We start from the raw sequence: 18,737 nt of genomic DNA, 5'->3' as shown, positions 1-18,737 counted from the left end.
ATCCAATTTACAAGTGATCCTCATAATGCCACCTTAATTTTTAATCTCTAAGCCACTGTGGTTTGGAAAATACAGCTCCTATAAAAGGACAGACTTTTTCCCTACGTGACCGCAGGAGCACCCTGGCAACAAAGGACAGGATGCACATGGCAGGAATGACATAGAAAACCTAATTCTTTCAACCCTGTCACAAACCCAAAGGCCTCACCTTTGCTCTGAGGAGGGTTTTGGCTCCTATCCCTTAAGACGTTGATTTCATAGACAGCACCATACTGTTCGAAGAGTTCCCTCAAGTCCTTCTCAGACCAGGTTCTGGGAACCTGGCCCACAAACATCTTAATAGCATCAAGATCTGGTTGGTCTGGGTGGTCCAGGGTGCCGTTCATCTTCTTTGAGCTGCATGAAATAAAAATGATACTTCCATTATATATTCTTACTGCACTCCAGAGGGAGTCCTCTTTAAAGATTTCAACTAATTTCCGAAAAGATACAAGAAAAATTTTTTTTACTTCATATGGTATTGCTATTCAGCTTACCAGTCTCCTGTCCTCCCTCAACATGACTACTCTCTCTATAGATGCCAAAGTCAAGTCACCATTCAGATCAGGGCACCTGGTTTTAACTAAGAAACTGACAATGTCGCTTATTCCTTGTCTAGTATGAGAATTCTCAGAGGAACTTACAGGATTTTGCTCTCAAAGCAAGATCAGGTATTAATAATATTTAAGTACACTTAACAAAACTTATACTATAAAATGACTATAAAAGAACAACTGACTACACAGTAAAGGACTCTTCAGGGTAGCCAAAGACAGGGAAGCCTTCTTTCCAGTAGCTACTACAACAGAACCACTGGATTACCAAGCCTATACTAGGAACTGACTAAAATACTGGCCCTTGATGTGGCTATCTCGAACATAACCCTAGTGCTCTTGAGTTATATCCAAAACAAACTCTGCCTCTTAAACTTCTAAACATGACTGTAATATAAATCATGCTGCCATGACCCTAAGGTTTTTTCTAAATGATCTAATGCACCACTGTTGCTCCAAGCCTACTAGTTGGATTCCCTCACCAACTACAACTATTGTGAAGCCCATGAATTCCCTCAGTCCTATTACATCAGACCACAACACTATTTTAATATCTTCACTTGTATCTCTGCCACTGTCAAGAACCTAAGCAGGCATTTGATTCCCATTTAATCAATATTACCCTAGCAACTATACTTCTAATCTTGTTGGTTGACCACAGTTTTGTCCCGCCTCACGCCCATCCTATGATTTGCCATTGGATCAATATTACCTAACCAACTATACTTGTAACCTTATTGATGGGTTATAGTTCTGTCCCAATTTCAGCCCGCCTCACCTTGTGGCTTTGCTCAATAGAATACCCTTGAGAAGTGGGGTTGGTGGGCAACCCACTTTCTGGGCCCTTCTGTCCCTCTCAGAGAGAAGCTTTTCTTCTCTCATTAAATTCTTCCTACTCTTAAAAAAACATGAAGAACCTAGGGGGAGTCTCACACTACTAACACCTACACCCAGAACACACCATTAACTTCAATCTTCCTGCCACTGTTTCAAGATCTTACTCTTAAGATTTATTTAAACCATTAACAATTTAAATTCCAAAAAGAACTAGCAGGACTAGTTCACCTTTTAGTATCTGTTGGATAACAAAGAAAGTATATCATATTCAAATCTTCTAGGTTTTTTTTTTTTTTTTTTTTGAGAGAGGGGCTCACTGTACAGTTCAGGGTGGTCCTGCACTCACTATATAGCCCAGGCTGGCCTAGAACTCACAATGATCCTCTTGTCGCAGTCTCTTGAATACTTGGATTTCAGGTGTGGGGTACCATGCCCAGCTAAATCTTCTTGGTTCTAATAGTTAATTATAAAAATACTAGTTTTCTTTAATTAAAAACCAAGGTTTTCCACCACTATCTTCTGAATAAGTTTTGAAGATTCTTAAGAATGGGCCAAGTGTGCACACCTGTAATCCCAGCATCTGGGAGGCAGAGGCAGGAGGATCGCCAAGAGTTTGAGTGAGACCTTGTGTCAAAATAAAAACAAAAACCCAGCAACAAAACCTTGCTCAATCTACAAAAGCAGTTCAACCTCTATTTTTAAGTTTCTAAATCTAAAAAAAATAAGTTCCTAAATCTCCCATAACTGAACACCCATAAAGGGTATTTTCATATCACTTTTGTGGCATCTAACACAAACTAAATGAGTTTTGTTTTGTTTCTGAGACAGGATCTCACTTTGTACTGCAGGCTGGCCTTGAACTCACTATGTACCCTGGGCTGGCCTCAAACTCACAGCTATCCTCCTGCCTTGGCCTCCCCAGTGTTGGGATTACCGGTGTGCACCACCACGCCTGGCACACGAACTAAATGTTAACAGTTATAAGATAAATGATTATAGGCCTACTCTTGTCTCCACACCAGTGAAGGATCCCCACATCCTTCCTAGGATTCAAACAGTACTAAATTTCTCTGTCTCTCATATAGTCAACACCTTTTAGCATCCTCTAGCTGTACCCCTCCTATAACTCTGTAGGTAAAACAATTATTTAAGAGGACAATTTTGACAGTGAAAGTGACACTGTTAATAATTATATCTTTAATCACTCTACTTGCATAGCCATACCTGGTGAAGTACCTGGTTTAAAGTTAGCAGTCAACTGTGGGAGGAATTTCTTCTTACTGGTCACAAGAGTTCCCCTTAAGTTAATCCTACCTAAATGAGTGTTGTACACGAAGAGTATTCTCAAATTGAAGAGTGGTACTATTTTCTATGATTATTTGATCACCACGGGATCAAGCTACTCCTTTTAAAAATTGTAATAGAATGTACTGTTAATCATGTCTGGGAGGCACTGCAAAATATAATGTAACTGCATTAGAGAAGCTTCATCTTGTCTTTACTTTTTTGAGACAGAGTCTCACAAAACTGTCCAGGCTAGGCCTGAACTTGGGACCCTCCTGAGTGCTGGGATTACAGACATATGCCAGGCACATCAGATTAAGAAATTTAATGTCCCAACAGAAGCAAGGTTATCTCGATGGCAATGACTAATGTCATTCCATTAGTGAAACAATACATGTCACTCCCTACAACCTGCCCCCAGCAAATTTTATTGACCAGTTTTAGAAGCGTTTTACTAAAATGTTGCTAACTTTTCATTGTATTTCTATTCTTAGGCAAGGGAAAATACAGAGCCCTAGTGGTGCTCAGATGTGTTTGAATGACAAGACAGTGATGAAGAGCTCTTTCTGAAATGAGGCGGGGGATTACTGACTTGTGTACTGCACTGCCAAGTGCTCCTGGCTTGTCCCTTCCCTCTGGGCCAGTGTGCCATTTCTAACCTTTCTACGTTGTCATTTAGTGGAAAAGCAGTACAGCCAATAGATGTGGCCTCCAGCACAGCCCAAGCCAGTGGACACCCGGATAAAACAGTCCCTGTTTGCTGTTCTGCTCTCCAAGTCCTTCTCTATTTCTTAGGTCCACTTGGTCTGTGGCCACTCTCCCTCGCCTGCCAATTCAGTAGCCAACAGAATCCCCTAGAGCAGTGCCCAAGGAGAAGGCAGTCTTCTCATCTAATACTGAGAAATGTTTACAGAAGTTGGTTTGAGCCATGTTATCCATGTTCAATTTAATCATAAACATGATATTTAAGCTCACATTTTTTACAAGTCATTTTTACTGTATCTGGGGGTGAGGGGCGAGATGCACCCCCCAACACAGCAATTCTCCAGCAGGGTCGAATCCCATAGAGAGATCATGTGGCTGGAGCTACTGACTTCTTCCTCCCTCCACTAAACACAGGCACACACTCACTAGGTCAGCACCAATACACATGCTAGATGCTGGGGGTAAGAAGAACATGGGGCTTTCCTTGGAGCTCTTGAAAACAGGTGTTCAGCTGGGCACATGTCTGTAATACCAGCATTCGGGAGGCTGAAGCAGAAGGATCAGTTTGAAGACAGCCTGGGCTACATAAGCAAGTTCAAGATCAGCCTGAACTACATAGTGAAACCCTGTCTCAAACCCCCTCCCGGAAAAAGCAGTTCAAAATGAAGGTAGGAATGTCAGAGACAGGAAACAGAAACAGCCACTCATCTGCCTATACACACAACAAGCAGTCATCCAGTTCCTCAACTGCCGTTGTGTGCAAAAATGAGCGGCAATGCTCTTCGCTCCTCCCCCACACATGGTTCCAGTGTGCATGTAGTCTTTAGGGTTCAAAGTCACCACTGCCCGGGGCCGGGGATATGGCTCAGTGGCACAAGCACCTGTCTGGCAAGCCTGAAGGTCCTGAGTTTGATTCCCGGTACCAAAAAAATCCCCCAAAACCCCAAAGTGACCACTGCCTAAAAAGCCCTTGGAGACAATACTTGGTGTGATATGCCAAGGGTCTCAAATCACTGATTCATTCTGTTCATCACTAGATACGTTCTCAAACTATGCCTTCCCCCTCATCTGAAAGAATGCTATGCAGGTGAGTGGTTTGTTCATACCTTCATTTGTTTGTTTTTCTAATACTGAGACTGTATTCAAGACCTTTGTCCTGAGCTGCACCCCCAGTCCTTTCATTTTTTTGAGACAGGGCCTTGCTTTATAATACAGACTGACCTTAAACTCACTATATATCCCAGGCTGGCCTTGAACTCATGGCAATCCTCCTCAATCTCCTGAGTACTGGGATTATAGACGTGAACCACCATGGCCAGCCCCTTTTGTATTTTCAGACAGGGGCTCACCAGGTTGCCCAGGCTGGGTTTGAACTTGTGATCTTCCTGCCTTTGCTTCCCAGAACATTAGGATTCCATGCATGTAACACCACAGCCAGCTATGAACATTCATTACGCCATGCAAGAACCAGTGAACTCTGCAGTGCCCTGGAGACACAGCTACAGCATCCCTGTCTCCGACAGACTATGGAAATGCTCATCTTTTGTAGCAATTCTGCCAGCCTACTTGGGAGTGGGATGGATGAGAGGAACATCAGGCTCTGTAACAGTGAAGGGAAGAGAAGAGATGGTGGCAAAAATGTTAGGGGAAAGGCGTGGCATGAACCCACCTCCTTATGCTTATGCTTCCAGCAGCAAAAGCAATTATGGAGAAACTAGAACATATTACATGACTCCATTTATATGTAACATCAGAAGTAGGTAAATGTATACAAAGAACACTAGCAGTTGCCTAAGAAGGGGCTGAGAAGACGGAACATGTTGCTAACGGGCACGTGTTTCTTTTGGGGTGATGCGAATGTTCTAGAACTAGTGCTAATGGTTACAGAACTATGTGAATCTACCTGCAAACCACTGAACTGTGCACTTAAAAGTGCATCTTTTACAGTATGTGAACTACGTATCATTAGATAGGATGGAAGGGAAAGCAGCAAAGCCAAGCCACACAGCACCCACAATGACAAGCAGGGAAAGAGTAGAACATGCAGAACAAGCACAACGGGGGTCCTGGGGAGACAGCTTCAAGGTCTTCCGGCTGTGGAATTCTGATGAACATCACAGTCTAGTCCACATGTATCCTTACAGCAATGCCTGGGTATATGCTAGCGTCAGTGAGTATCTGATATCTGTCTCTTCTGGCCAAACACACTGGCAAGCAGTAATTTCCTATCTGTTTAATAGCCATTTCTGAGCTGGCTGTGGTGGCACATGCCTGTAATCTCAGCACTCTGGGAAGTTGAGGTAGAAAGACTGCAAGTTCAAGCTTAGCCTGGGAAACTTAGCAACTTTTAGAGAACCCACCTCTAAATAAAAATAAAAAAGGGCTGAGGAGGTAGCTCAGTGTGAAGGACCCAGGTTCAATCCTCAGTAGTATGGGAAAAAAAGAGTCATTCCTTTTATTATTCTCTCTTTTTTCATACCCACTGATTTTCCTCTGACCATTAATACAAAAAGAAAATGTTCAACCCACCCACTTCCCATGCCGGCGTAAGCACACATGCTACATTCTGAATTCAGCCACCAAACTCCAGCTCCGTGGAAAAAAGAGAACAGACATGTATGCAAACGAAAAGGGCCAGAAACAGGCCTGAGTTACTTACTGATTGTTCTCTTGTGAGACCATGACAGAGTGTATGTCTATACTGTGAGAACTTTCACTGGGTAAAGGCAGACCTCCTATCACGTTAGATCCTAAAGCTACCAGCCAACAACCTGCTTTTGAAGATTTCCAGCCTTCTCAGGTTTGGAGGAAATATCTGGAAATCTTACATCTTCAATCATTTCCAGTCACCAAAATGAAACAAAAACTACTTCCCAAGTTCTTTTTTTTTTTTTTTTTTTCCCCCAGTACCAGGAATCGAGCTCACAACCCTGCGCTTGCCAGGCAGGTGCTGTGCCGCTAAGCTAAAACCCCCAGCCTCTTCCCAAGTTCTTAAGATGGTGCCAGACCCTATCTGCCCAGGGCTGTGTAACAGACTACGCAACCCCTGCTCTGGGGACAATGGCAGAGAAGAAGCAGAAGGACATAACTGCAGTGCCCCACAGATCCTGCACACGTGTCGACACTCTGTGGGAGCCATGACTATTATGGCTTGCCTTTATCTGGAAGAGGGGAAGTGTGTGCTGGGACTGAAGCTGAACGGGCCAGCCGGCTGGGACAAGTGCCACATGGCATAGGGAAATGGACAGGGGTCATGAATGGTAAGACAAGAGAGGGGAGGGCTAAGATAACCTTAGAAGGGCATAAAGTAGACTTGAAAAAGCAGAACAGAAAATCAGGGAAAAACAGAGGGGAGAAAACACTACAAAGCTGCCAGGCATGGTGGCCACACACCTGTAATCCCAGCATTTGAGAGGCTGAGGCAGGAGGACTGCTGTGAGTTTGATGCCAGCCTGGGCTAGAGTTCAAGACCAGCCTGAACTGCACAGTAAAACCCTGTCTCAAAAAGACAAAAAAACAATCAACCAAACAAAAAACTTACGTAGCTAACAAAAATAAAAAAGGGAAGGCTGGGGATGTAGCTCAGTGATAGAGTGCTTGCCTAGTACTCACAAGGCCCTCAGTTCAATCCCCAGTACCACCACCACCCCCCAAAAATAAAAAAATTACGAAGAGAGGTAGGAAAAACCCAATCACAGTACGAAGACAAGCTTGGACTTTACTCCAAGATCTGAAAAGGAAAGACTGATCAGACTTGCCTTTTAAAAGATATCTAGCAATAATCTAATGAAATAAATTGGGAAAACATAAAAAGCTGGATGTTTTTTCACAAACTAACTCCTAAGATTAGCTCAGCCAGGACTAAGCAATTTGGGGTCAGGATCCATTAGGTCTAGGGGGTTCAGCTAAATTCCAAGGAGGCAAGGGAGAACGAGTTACTGAAACTCTTGGGCTCTGGTATGATTTGGGAAACAAGTTTGTGAGGAAGCCTCTATACAGCAGTGTCTGATGAGTACTTTCTAGAATAGTCACAGAGTTCAAACGACACTGGGAGACAGATATGGAGACTCAAGAAGGAGAAGCACACGAGTGCTCCTTTAAGCAAAAGGCCTAAGAGACAGCCTCAGAGAACATCCATGTGCTAGGGTGCAAGCAAAGTAAGGGAAATCAGTGCATGGTTGAAGGCACACAGAACAGAATCAAGGACACTGATTCCAAGTAAGAATAGGGACCATATCCCCTAGAACTTCCACAGCTCTTGCACCATTTCTTCTGTGATATAAAGAAATATAGAAATAATACACAAAGTTAGGTTCATCCCCAGGCAAATCATTTAGCGAGAAAACTACTGATATAGCCTCTTGCTAACATAGGGTTGAAAATCCAAGAAAGAGGTGGCAAATGCACACCTCTCTCAAGAACCTTCTGAAACTGGGCTGTGGCTCTGTGGTGCAGCACTTGCCAAACCCTTACCCCTAGCTCCACATGCACACCACTTTTCCTCTTTCCCCTTCCTGTCTTTGCGGTGAGGTGCATGTACCTTCACGGTAGGTCCAAAGACCTGTGACACAGACCTGTGACTCACTCAGAAATTCATTTATTTATTTATTTATATTTTGGAGTGTTTTTTTTTTTCCCCAGTACCGGGAATTGAACTCACGACCTTGCGCTTGCCAGGCAGGCGCTGTGCCACTGAGCTAAATCCACAGCCCCTCAACTCATAAATTTAAAAAAAAAAAAAAAGCTATCATTAAATTTGTATGCTAGGCCAGGAAGTGCATGCCCTTTGTCAACTGCGTTTCTTATCTGGAATGGAGGGTAAACAGCCCATGGCCAAAATTTTGGTGAAAACGGATGACTAAAATAGATGCAAGTGCACTTGGAAAAAAATGATATAACATTCTACACTGATCAACTCTGAATACCTTCATTAAAAATAAACAAAACACTTGAGTGTGCAAGAAAACAGCCTCACAATCCTGTATATGAACTCCTTGTGTTTTAAGTACCAGGTGGTGTTCATGCTATGGTCCAGACTTCATGAAACAGTGGATTATTATGTCCAACCCATTAAAAGATGATAAAACAGCCAGGTGTGGTGGCGCAGGCCTGTAATCCCAGCATTTGGGAGGCTGAGCCAGGATGACTACAACAAGTTCAAAAAAGAAGATGAACAAGAAAAAAATAACAAGCCAGCCAGGTGTGGCAGCACATGCCTGTAGTCCCTTCGCTTGGGGGACAGGGGTTGCGGAGGCAGGACTAGAGTTCAAAGCCAGCCTGGTCTACACAGAGAGGCCTTGTCTCGAAAAACCAAAAGGATAAAACAGACTAAGAAAAGCACTATTTTCTAAGGTGTTAAACACTGGGCAGTGGCAAAGCACAGGAAGAAAAATAGTATAATGCAAAGATAATTTGAATCACAAAGCCGTAATCCTTTTTTTTTTTGGTCTTTTGGAGACAGGGTCTCACTATGCAGTTCAGGCTGGCCTTGAGCTCACTTTGTAGCCCAGGCTGGTCAGACTCCCAGCAATCCTCCTGCCTCAGCCTTGCGAGTGCTGGGATTTCAGGCGTGCGCCCCCATGCCTGGCTAATCTTTCATTATAGTGTACTCTTTTTTGGCGGTACTCAAAGTCTTCACACTGAGCTAGATCCCCGGCTCCTTTTTAATTTTTACACTGAGCTAGATCCCCGGCTCCTTTTTAATTTTTAAATTCTGAGACAGGATCTCATTAAGTCTGTAAATTGCCCAGGCTGGATTTGAATTTACAATCATCCATCCTGCCTTAGCCTCCAGCCTCCCAAGGTGTTGGGATTATAGTGCGCACCTACACCCAGTTTATGCACTAAATCTTTATGATGATACTTATAATTTCACCTGGTAACTACTACTAAAATGTTATTTATTATACTAAAATTATTTAATTATTTAAAGTTATTTATACTGAAGTTATTTATTGTACTAAAGTTTTATCTTCACTGCTGCTAAACCAAGTTATTTATTTAGCAGTAGTAAAGACCTATCACAAAGGCTTATCTAAATTAGTCTTGTTTTAGAGACTACATAGAAAACACAAGGTCCATTTTGAAAGTGTAAGATGCCTGACTTGAGGCCCCCACCACTCCTCACCTGTTACATCCAATCAAGGGCCAGACTGATCTGCGCACAGAGGCCTAACCTCAAAGACTTGCACTATCTTGCACATATTCTACCATTTAATACAGTATTCCTGGCTTTGAATAAAAACCTAAGGTTTGCTTGAGAGGCAGAAGTTTTCTGAAACCTGGTTAAAGTAGCTGAAATAAGAGAGAATTCAGATTTTGACAGAAAGGGTTGGAAATGGGTCCTCTGCCAAGTCCACAATCCAGGCTCCATTGCTGTACCTCAGGCCCAGGTTGGCATTTAGTTGTGTACAATGCAGTTTTGCACAATGTTACAAGCTAACAAGGTTTCTCCTTCCCACATCCACAATTTATTTGAGCAAACTGCCAATCCATATTGATCCAGTTTTTCTTTTCTTAGAGGGTGGGGGACATCTGACATTTCTGAAATCATGTGCTAAACTGCATTTTCAATTAGAGTGGGGGAAAAAATCAAGGTACAGAATTATACTTTACACGTCAATATAGAACTTTGTATACAGTACTAAAACCACCGTAACTACCAATCTCCTCTGTGACAGTTTAAGAACTTGATAATTAAAAGTAGTAATAAATAAAATACTTTATTCCCAAAAGTTTATTTAAAGTTGCCTGCCCAACTCAAGGCAACATGGGAAAACACGCCCTGGTAAAGGGCCTGAGCAGCACCATGAGCTGCTGTGGCTGTCACACGAGTGCAACCTTGTACAAAGAACTGAGAGCCCGGAGGACATGAGCAGTTAAGACAGAATCAGACTAAAACAGAAAATAACAGCATGAGAAAATTCAGAGTTTGGCTTTCTCGTGCCATTTCCCCCCTTTTCTTCCCTCTTTTAAGGAAAGGAACAAGTTTCATCAAGTAACAACAAAAACAGCCCAGTTCCTCTGCTTACGATACATAAATTAAGACAACAAAAATACTTACACAGGACTGGAATTCAAAGAGCAATGCTCCACCATCATTTCTGGAAGGAAATCCAACTTAAACGCGGCCATCACCTCACTGTCCCCTTCAGAAGCCAATGACATTAACTTGATGGACTTGTCTCATCCACAAATACACTCAGCTTTAGCTTCCTGGGCTCCACAAAAAACACAAATTGGAAACAGGAGCTCAGGGAAACCAGCAGTAAGTGCTGCAGAAAGAGGCAGGTCTGGGGAAGGGGCAGGGAAGGGAGGACTGATTAAAGCGGGGCTGTGACCATGTGAAGGGAGGCTCAGCCGGCACACAATGAAAGTGCTGATGCGCCAGGCTTGTTTTGTGTGATTTTCCCTGGCGAAGCATTACTAAGTGCACTGTCAGATAAATAGTGTCAGATCCATGAAGATAGCAGTGGCCAACAGAGCAGAAGAAACATAAACTTGTTTCACATCTCCAACTCCTCCCTGCAAATCAGTTTTCCAAGTTCTCCAAAGCCTACAACTACCTGAAAGGGGGGGTGGGGAAGGAAAGTCACACTGTGTGGTCTGAAAATGTTTTTAATCTTCTCCTGGAATACTGGACGTGGTTTTACACTTAATTTCCGAGTGCAAAAGGCAGCAATGAGCACAGTACTTGGGTGAAAACTAACCTCGGAACAGTCACGTAAGCAGGAGGGGGATGGACATCAGAAGCAGGTCAGAGGCAAACCACTTGAAAAATGGCCAGGAGAAACTTGCTGCTCACACACAACTACCTCCCTACAGGAGGACGCACTCTGGGGGTGCTGAGGGTAAAGTATGCTAACTGGGCCTCATCACAAAGGATGTGAAGAATCCTTTTTCAACTGGGTGTGATCACACAAGTCATGAGAGTTCAGGGCCAGCCTGGGTAGCTTAGCACAGTTGGCTCTGAAAATAAAACTTAAAAAGACCCAGGAATGAAATTCAGTGGTAGGTCTAGCACGCATAAGTGCTGGGTTCATCCTTCAGTATGACCAAAAAAAAAGGTTTTGGTTCAGTAACATTCATTAGGTGGCACACACAAAATTTCTTTATTAACTTGCCAGAAAACAAAAAGGAATAGTAGCGTTCTGACTCTTCCTTGATAGCATACTAGGAAAAAAACTTCTTTCAGTCCTCTGCTGACCTCTCTAAAGAAACAAAAATCAAAAGCCAGCACAGTGACAATAAACAAAACAAAATAAGCACATTAAGGACCAACTCTAAAACATGTAGAAGGGAGAAAGCTGCAGGCCGAGCCTCTTGACTTTCTCCTTTCCTTCTCTAAGCTATGCCAAGGCCTCGGCTGGAACTCAGGGAAAGCCCTGGTTTGATCCCCAGAAAGGGGAGCAGGGAGGACATTGGCAAGACCAAGACTACCAAGTGCACACATAAAAATTCTATTCTGGGTGAGCAGTGGAGACGAGTATACTTAGTAGTCAAGGCAGATGTGTGCTCCTGTTCTCAATTTAGCTCCACATCCCTCCAAACGACAAATTGTGGCATTTCAATATTGAGGCAGTGACTCTAAAACTTCATCTCTACAGGCTCCCAAATTTCACAGGCCTTCTTTCCATTTTTACCATCAGGCTTGCCTAACTGCAAAGATTTCACTTCACCCAAGCTTAGCTCACGACACAGAGAACTTTGAAAAAAAGAGGAAGCTATGTTCAGCCTGTAAAGAATTAAATGAGGGGCTGGCGATTTAGCTCAGCGGCACAGTGCCTGCCTGGCAAGCGCAAGGTCGTGAGTTTGATTCCCAGTACTGGAAACCACTCCCCTCCCCCAAAAAAAGAATTAAATGAATGATGTATTGAACATGAAGTTACTTTTTGTGTGTCTGGTTGGTTTTTTTGCAGTGCTGGGGATAACTGGGGCCTCATGCTCCACCCCTAATGAGAGGCAACACGCGTGGCGCAGGTCTAGAGGTTGCCGTCAGGGTAACAGTAGCTGGTACCTGTCTGCACCTGGCCCAGAGACAAGCTGGGTCTTCTCTCCAACATCCAGACATAACCCCCCACAATCTAGAACTAGAACAGCAGCAAAGTGCTTTACTTGTCCGAACCTTGGGCTCAGCTGGTCTATGTTAAGAGATACCGTGGCAGGAGCTCTCTCCCATCCTACTACAGGAAGCAGCAGAAACAAGGTGCAAGTGAGAGGGGACTGTGTGACCCCCACACAGTACAATTCCCCTCCTCTGATGCCAGGCAGCACTGGTGCCCCTTGCTGGGATAAGCAGGTCAGTAGGGGGTTTGCCCTGGTTTCTCTGTGTACACTGGGACTGCTGACAGGATTCCTATTGAAAACCACCTTGACCATAGAGCAATTCTGAGTTAAGTTAAAGTTAAAATATTTAGTTTAAGAATTCCTGAAAGGGCTGGGTATTTAGCTCAGCAGCAAAGTGCCTGCCTGGCAAGCGCAAGGTCCTGAGTTCAATTCCCAGCACACAAAAAATTTTTAAAAATAAATTAAAACCAGGCGTGGTAGCACATGCCTGTAATTCCAGAACCCGGAAGGCTGAGGCAGGAGGATCCTTTCAAGTTCGAGGCCAGCCTGGGCTACAAAGTGAGTTCAAGACTAGCCTGAATTGCATAGTGAGACCCTGTCTCAAAAAGAGGGGAAAAAAAAAAAAAAAAATCAATTAATTAAAAAAATGAATTCTTTTAAAACGGGATCACCAAACCTCAAGTAATTCCACTGGTTACTGTTACCTATTACTTCCTCACTATACATGAATTTCAATTATGTTTCTGTTTGAACCACAATCACATCTGTAACAGAAGAGTACTGAGCATGGGAAACTGACTGAGTCACAAGGCACTGTTCAGGGTACGGAAGGATGTGTGTGCCTTACACTAATTTTCATTAAGCTGCACTTTGAGAAACATTAATTTTAAGTTTTAAAACCATTTTTCCCAGTTCTAGAATTTTTATTTAAAAGAAAGCAGGGGGGGCTGGGGATTTAGCTCAGCGGCAAAAGCGCCTGCCTGGCAAGCGCAAGGTCGTGAGTTCAGTTCCCGGTACCGGAGAAAAACCAAAAAAAATAAATAAATAAAAGAAAGCAGGGAGTGGAGGTGCCACAAATTCTGTGTTTACACTGCTACTAAAATCCATTTTGCTATTACAAAGCAACAGTGCTTTCAAAACCTGTGAGATGGAAATGTTATGAAACAAGGGAGAGTGCATCTCTTTGGCAGTTCTTTTTTTTAAAAACTAATCTTTTTTTGCGGGGGGGCTACCGGGAATCGAACTCAGGACTTTGCACTTGCCAGGCAGGTGCTTGTGCCGCTGAGCTATATCCCTGGCCCTCTTTGGCAGTTCTGAAGAGTTCATCTCTGTATAATTAAATTCAACATGCTTGTGGGAAAAGAAAGCACAGAAATTAATCATGAGTCACTCAATTTTAGAAAAGGGTTATAAAGTTAAGTGATAATAAAAAGAATTATGGGAATACAAAAACACAGATATTAAGGGAAATTAAAAAGTAGAATTAAAAGTCAGTTATTCATAGAAAGCTACACATCATTTTTTTAAAAAAATTTCTTAATTAGGCACACATTCCAGGCTTTTTCCACAAAGGACACATTAGAAATAGAAAGAGAAGGCAGGGGTGGTTATGATTTGCCGCCAAAGAAGGCCTTAATTTTTCCTCGGTCTTTTTACTTCCCGTTCTTTCACTCTGAATTTGCTTCTGTGGTTTGCTCTACTTTCGCTGGTTGCCTGCCTCAGTTTTGTTTGCCTCTTTTTTTAAGAGCAATAATTGAAAGCCTGATTATGAGAGGGGAGGAACAAGCAGCCTGATAGCAAACCCAAGCAATACTGGGTGCAGTGGCATAGGCCTGTAATCTGAGCACTTTGGAGGTTGAGGCAAGAGGATCACAAGTTTGGTTCCAGCCTAGTTAACTTAGTAAGTCCCTATCTCAAAAAAAGGTGGAATAGGAGTCTGGGATGTAACCCAGTGCCAATTTCCAATTCCAAAAAGAAAAAAAGAACCCCAAATAATTAAAACTGTTCAATATAGGTAAGAAAATTGTGCAGGGCAGGGGATGTGGCTCAGTATAGACTTCTTGTCTTGCATGCACAAGGCCCTAGGTTCTATCTCCAGCACCACAAAAAAATAAAACAAAACCCACGTTGCACAGAATATATATATATATATATATATATATATATTAAAAAAAATTGTGCACCTTACATTTTAATGTAGGAATGGAAAAAATTAAGAGGATAATGTAAGAATGGGTTAGAAGGGAGAAGTGCTAGAAATGTACAGCATCTTTCAGCCTAAAGGTGAAGCATAGCTGAGGAAAAGGACCTGGGTGTGGCATCTGCAAACCTCTGCCCTGACTGGTGCGACAAAGAACCATGTTCCATGTCTACCCCACAAGCTAAGTGTTTCCAAAAGGGCAATGGCATGAAGTCTGGTTCTAGAGCACAGAAGAGATTAGAGACCAACGCTAAATTATAAAAACATGCATGTGCCATGAAAACTCGCCATCAGTTTATGTAAGGAAACTACAAGTACAAACATCTAGAGAACAGTCATAACCTTAGAATATAATCTTAGGATAGTCGTAACCTTATTAAGGAGACTGCAACTGTAAGCAGTGAAATAATATAAAGGACAGAGTAAAGAAGCAAGCAACTAACACCCCTTTAACACTAACCAACTAGAGAAACCTACAATTTTAGCTTAAAATCTTCAGGGGAAGATTTAATTTACTTGAATTTTACTTCAAAATTTGAGTACCTTTCCCCAGAATAGTCAGGAGGCTGATGGAGAGGATCTTTTAAGTTCAAAGCCGGCCTGGAGAACATAGCAAAACCCTATCTCAGAATAAATAATAATAACAATGAGGCCATCATATGCTGGCTTGAATTGGCAATTACCTCCATAGTATCCTACTTTGTGGAGGCTTTCTGTTGTGTTGCTGTTATTACAAAAACATGACAGTTAAGAGTAACAAACTTAGGAGTTTACAGCAAGTCTAAAACAATGCAGGGGCTGGGTGTGGTGGCACACGCCTGTAATCCCAGCACTCAGGAGGCTACGGCAAGAGGACTGTTCCAAGTTCCAGACCATCTTGGGCTACAAAGCAAGCTCAAGGCCAGCCTGCACTGCATAGCAAGACCTTGTCTCAAAAAGACAAAAAGGAAAAAAAAAAGTAAATAAATAATAATGCAGAAATTTCTAATGTGGTAGGGGATGAAATAGAGAGAAATTAAAACACTGTAAAAACCTATTTCAAATTCTAAAACCACTGCAAGAAAAGAAGCAGTGCATTTAGTTGCTCATGTCCAAGTCGCTCCACACATGAAGCTATCACAAGGCTGAGGGAAAGAAAAATCAAGCTTTTCTTCTTTCTTTTTTTTTTTTTTTCCCCCTTCTTTTTGAGACAGGGTCTCACTATGTAGTTAGGCTGGCCTTGAGCTCACTTTGTAGCCCAGGCTGGTCTTGAACTTGCGATGATCCTCCTGGCTCACCCTCCCGGGATGTGCCACCATGCCCAGCTTCCTTCTTTTTTTGAAACAGATTTTCACTAGTAGTTTAGGCTGGCCTTGAACTCACTATGTAGCCCAGGCTGGCCTCCTGCCTCAGCCTCCAGAGTGCTGGGATTACAGGTCCTAGACTCTATTTTAAAACTGAAAGTTTTCTATTTCCTCTCCTTTATCCTTAATCATTCTTGTCACCTTCCACAATCAGTGCCAAAGATAAGGATTAGCAGAAGATTCTCTGCTGTGATTGACCTGTTTGGCAAAAGTATAAACCAAGAGTCTCCAATGGACAAAGCCAGCCCTAACAAATTCATCTGCCAAATTCTGACCACCCTTCAAATCAAAATCTCAAATTAGTTCTGAACTTCGGTGTAACTCTGACCTCACAGCAAGATGCTCTGAGTCTACACACTGTTTTAACGCCAATGTGGACTTAAAAATCAGTGAACAGATTCTGGTTCCAGAATGGTTAACATCTGTGTAGAATCCACAAAGTTCCATCCTCATCTTTGTTTTTTAGTTCAGCAGGGGTCTCCCCTCTAGAGGTGGAAATGGGGAGAAGGCTCCCCGTGAGCTACTATGCATAGCTCTTGTCCTCACACACTCCACTCCAAGAACCCAGCCCCTAGTGGAAATAAGCCTGCCTTGGGAGACAGCGATGGAGGAAGAGTTGCGAGAGTAAGCAAGAAAATACTTCCAGCTTCCCAGGGACAGGTATTTCGCGAATGATACCCCACAATGTAGTAAAGAAGCCATCACCTTTCAGAAAGCAACTTTGCATGTTTGCACAGCAGGCCTCATGCAAGAAGGTTAATAGTTGGCCATGGAGCACACCCATCCAGCAAGGAGCCCATACCTGGAGCTTTACACCTCCCTCTCTGGACTAGGTCTTCTCTCTAAAAAACCAAGGAAAGAAAAATAAGTGGGCCATGCCTACTATTTTCAGAACTCCAGATATGTAGCGTCTTCCCAAAGAAAAGTCCTTTCGCTGCCACAGTGGAAGATAAAGCAAAAGGATTTCTCCCTCTCCCATTTTTAAAGTTCACAATTCCATAAACTGAATTTAACATCTTTAAACTAATTTGAGTGGCTGGGGATTTAGCGCAGCAGCACAGCGCCTGCCTGGCAAGCACAAGGTCGTCAGTTTGATTCCCAGTTCCGGAAAAAAGCCAAAAAAAAAACCTAATTTGAAAGCAGAATTAACTTAACAGATATAATTAGAGTACTAAAAAGGCTTAAGAGAAGATGGCAAGAGGACAAAGTGACACATGCCTATAAATCCCAGCTACTCAGGAGGCTGAGGCAGGAGGAATGTAGGTTGGAGGCCGTTTGGGCAACTTGGCAAGACCCTGTGATAAAATTTAAGAAAGGGTTAGGGATATAGCAAAGGCCTTGGGTGGTTCAATCCTGGTAAAAGAAGAAAAAGAGAGAAGGAAAGAAAAAGAGAAGATAAATGAGGAAAGAGCAAGAGAAGGGCTGGGAGGCAGCTTGGTGCAAAGGCCTTCGGTTCAAAGGGACACACACACACACACACACACACACACACACACACACACACAACTACTACCCCTATATGTCTCAACAAAAGCAGAACAATGACTAGGACGCATGAGGGTGAATTCTGCACATCTAGGTCACCAAAACGACCATTTTAAACACCTGCTTTGGGAGTTACAAGAAAGCCAAAAGCTGTGTATTTTTTTTTGGCATCATGGACTGCGTTACTCAAGTGCTGCTCTCCTCATGATCTCTCCAGAGCAGTCTTTCAGAACATGTAGGCGCAGGGCATGAAACTCCTCAAAGACAACCAAGTTCCTGCCTCTGTAAATGCATCCTGGTGGCCCTAGGAATGCGGTAAACCACCAAAACCAAAAGAATCAGAAAATGGGGAAGTTAATTGAAGGTAAAAGCAAAGAGAAAACCACAAAACCAATTTGTTTTATTTTTAAACATTATTGAACAATCTTGCAAGTAAAGATTGATTCTATAAAGCTGCTCAAATGTCTACAAACTTCCATTTACAACTTATACCAGCTGTACTTCTGTCTGGCCCTAGCCAGAAACACAACTATTCAAAGTCATTAAGGACAGTAACTACCCTGAAAAGTATAAGAACTTGAAAGACAATGCCAGACAAGACCCACAACTAACTGTAATGTGACATTCACTCTCTCTGAAGACAAAGATGCTCGTTAGGTAATAAAATAGGTGTTGATATATTTAATTGATTTAGGAGGATGAGACAAGATGGTCACAAGTTCTAGCCCAACACAGGCAATTTAGCAATTTAGTGAGAGCCTGTGTTGAAATAAAGGGCTGGAGAATCCCCCATGTCTCAGAAACAAAATAAAAGTGTTTAACTGGTTTTTAATACAAACTCAATTATGTTTCTCATTTTGGTAATAAAGTAGTGATACTTCAGTAAGTTCAAAGCAAAACCTATACTAACAAAAAGCTACATGGGCACAGTGTGATAAGCCTGTAATCCCAGCAAGTTGCCAAGCTGACAAGAAAATCACAAATTTGAGTCCCACCTGGGTAACTCAGTAAGAACCTATCTCAGAATAAAATTTAAAATGGTTGAAGAGCTACCACACCTGTAATCCCAGCACTCAGGAGGCTGAGGCAGGAGGATCGCTGTGAGTTTGAGGCCAGCCTGCATTACAAAGTGAGCTTAAGAGGCCCACCTGAACTGCACAGCAAGACCCTCTCTCAAAAAGATGACATCATCATCACCATCAAATGGCTAGAGATATAGTTCAC

The 18,737-nt window shown here is 42.7% G+C and overlaps 1 protein-coding gene across 9 annotated transcripts in view; it reads right to left on the bottom strand.

The window, feature by feature from the left end:
* The window catches only part of Celf1 (CUGBP, Elav-like family member 1), a 75,633-nt gene that overhangs the window by 19,916 nt on the left and 36,980 nt on the right, over positions 1 to 18,737 (bottom strand). For 7 of the 9 annotated variants that reach the window (XM_013514127.1, XM_013514126.1, XM_005383961.2 and 4 more), the window contains exons 2-4: positions 16,831 to 16,870; positions 10,483 to 10,634; positions 209 to 396 (exon numbers count right to left, since the gene is read on the bottom strand). In XM_013514127.1, the coding sequence (XP_013369581.1) occupies positions 209 to 396; positions 10,483 to 10,586 (292 nt within the window). In that variant the 5' untranslated portion in view covers positions 10,587 to 10,634; positions 16,831 to 16,870. The remainder of the gene's footprint in view (positions 1 to 208; positions 397 to 10,482; positions 10,635 to 16,830; positions 16,871 to 18,737) is intronic. The other 2 variants (XM_013514133.1, XM_013514132.1) reach the window with 2 other exon arrangements.

The sequence above is a fragment of the Chinchilla lanigera genome, unplaced genomic scaffold, assembly GCF_000276665.1.
Source record: "Chinchilla lanigera isolate Chin_1 unplaced genomic scaffold, ChiLan1.0 scaffold00021, whole genome shotgun sequence".
Lineage (NCBI taxonomy): Eukaryota > Metazoa > Chordata > Mammalia > Rodentia > Chinchillidae > Chinchilla > Chinchilla lanigera.
This window is presented reverse-complemented; position numbering and strand designations above follow the sequence as displayed.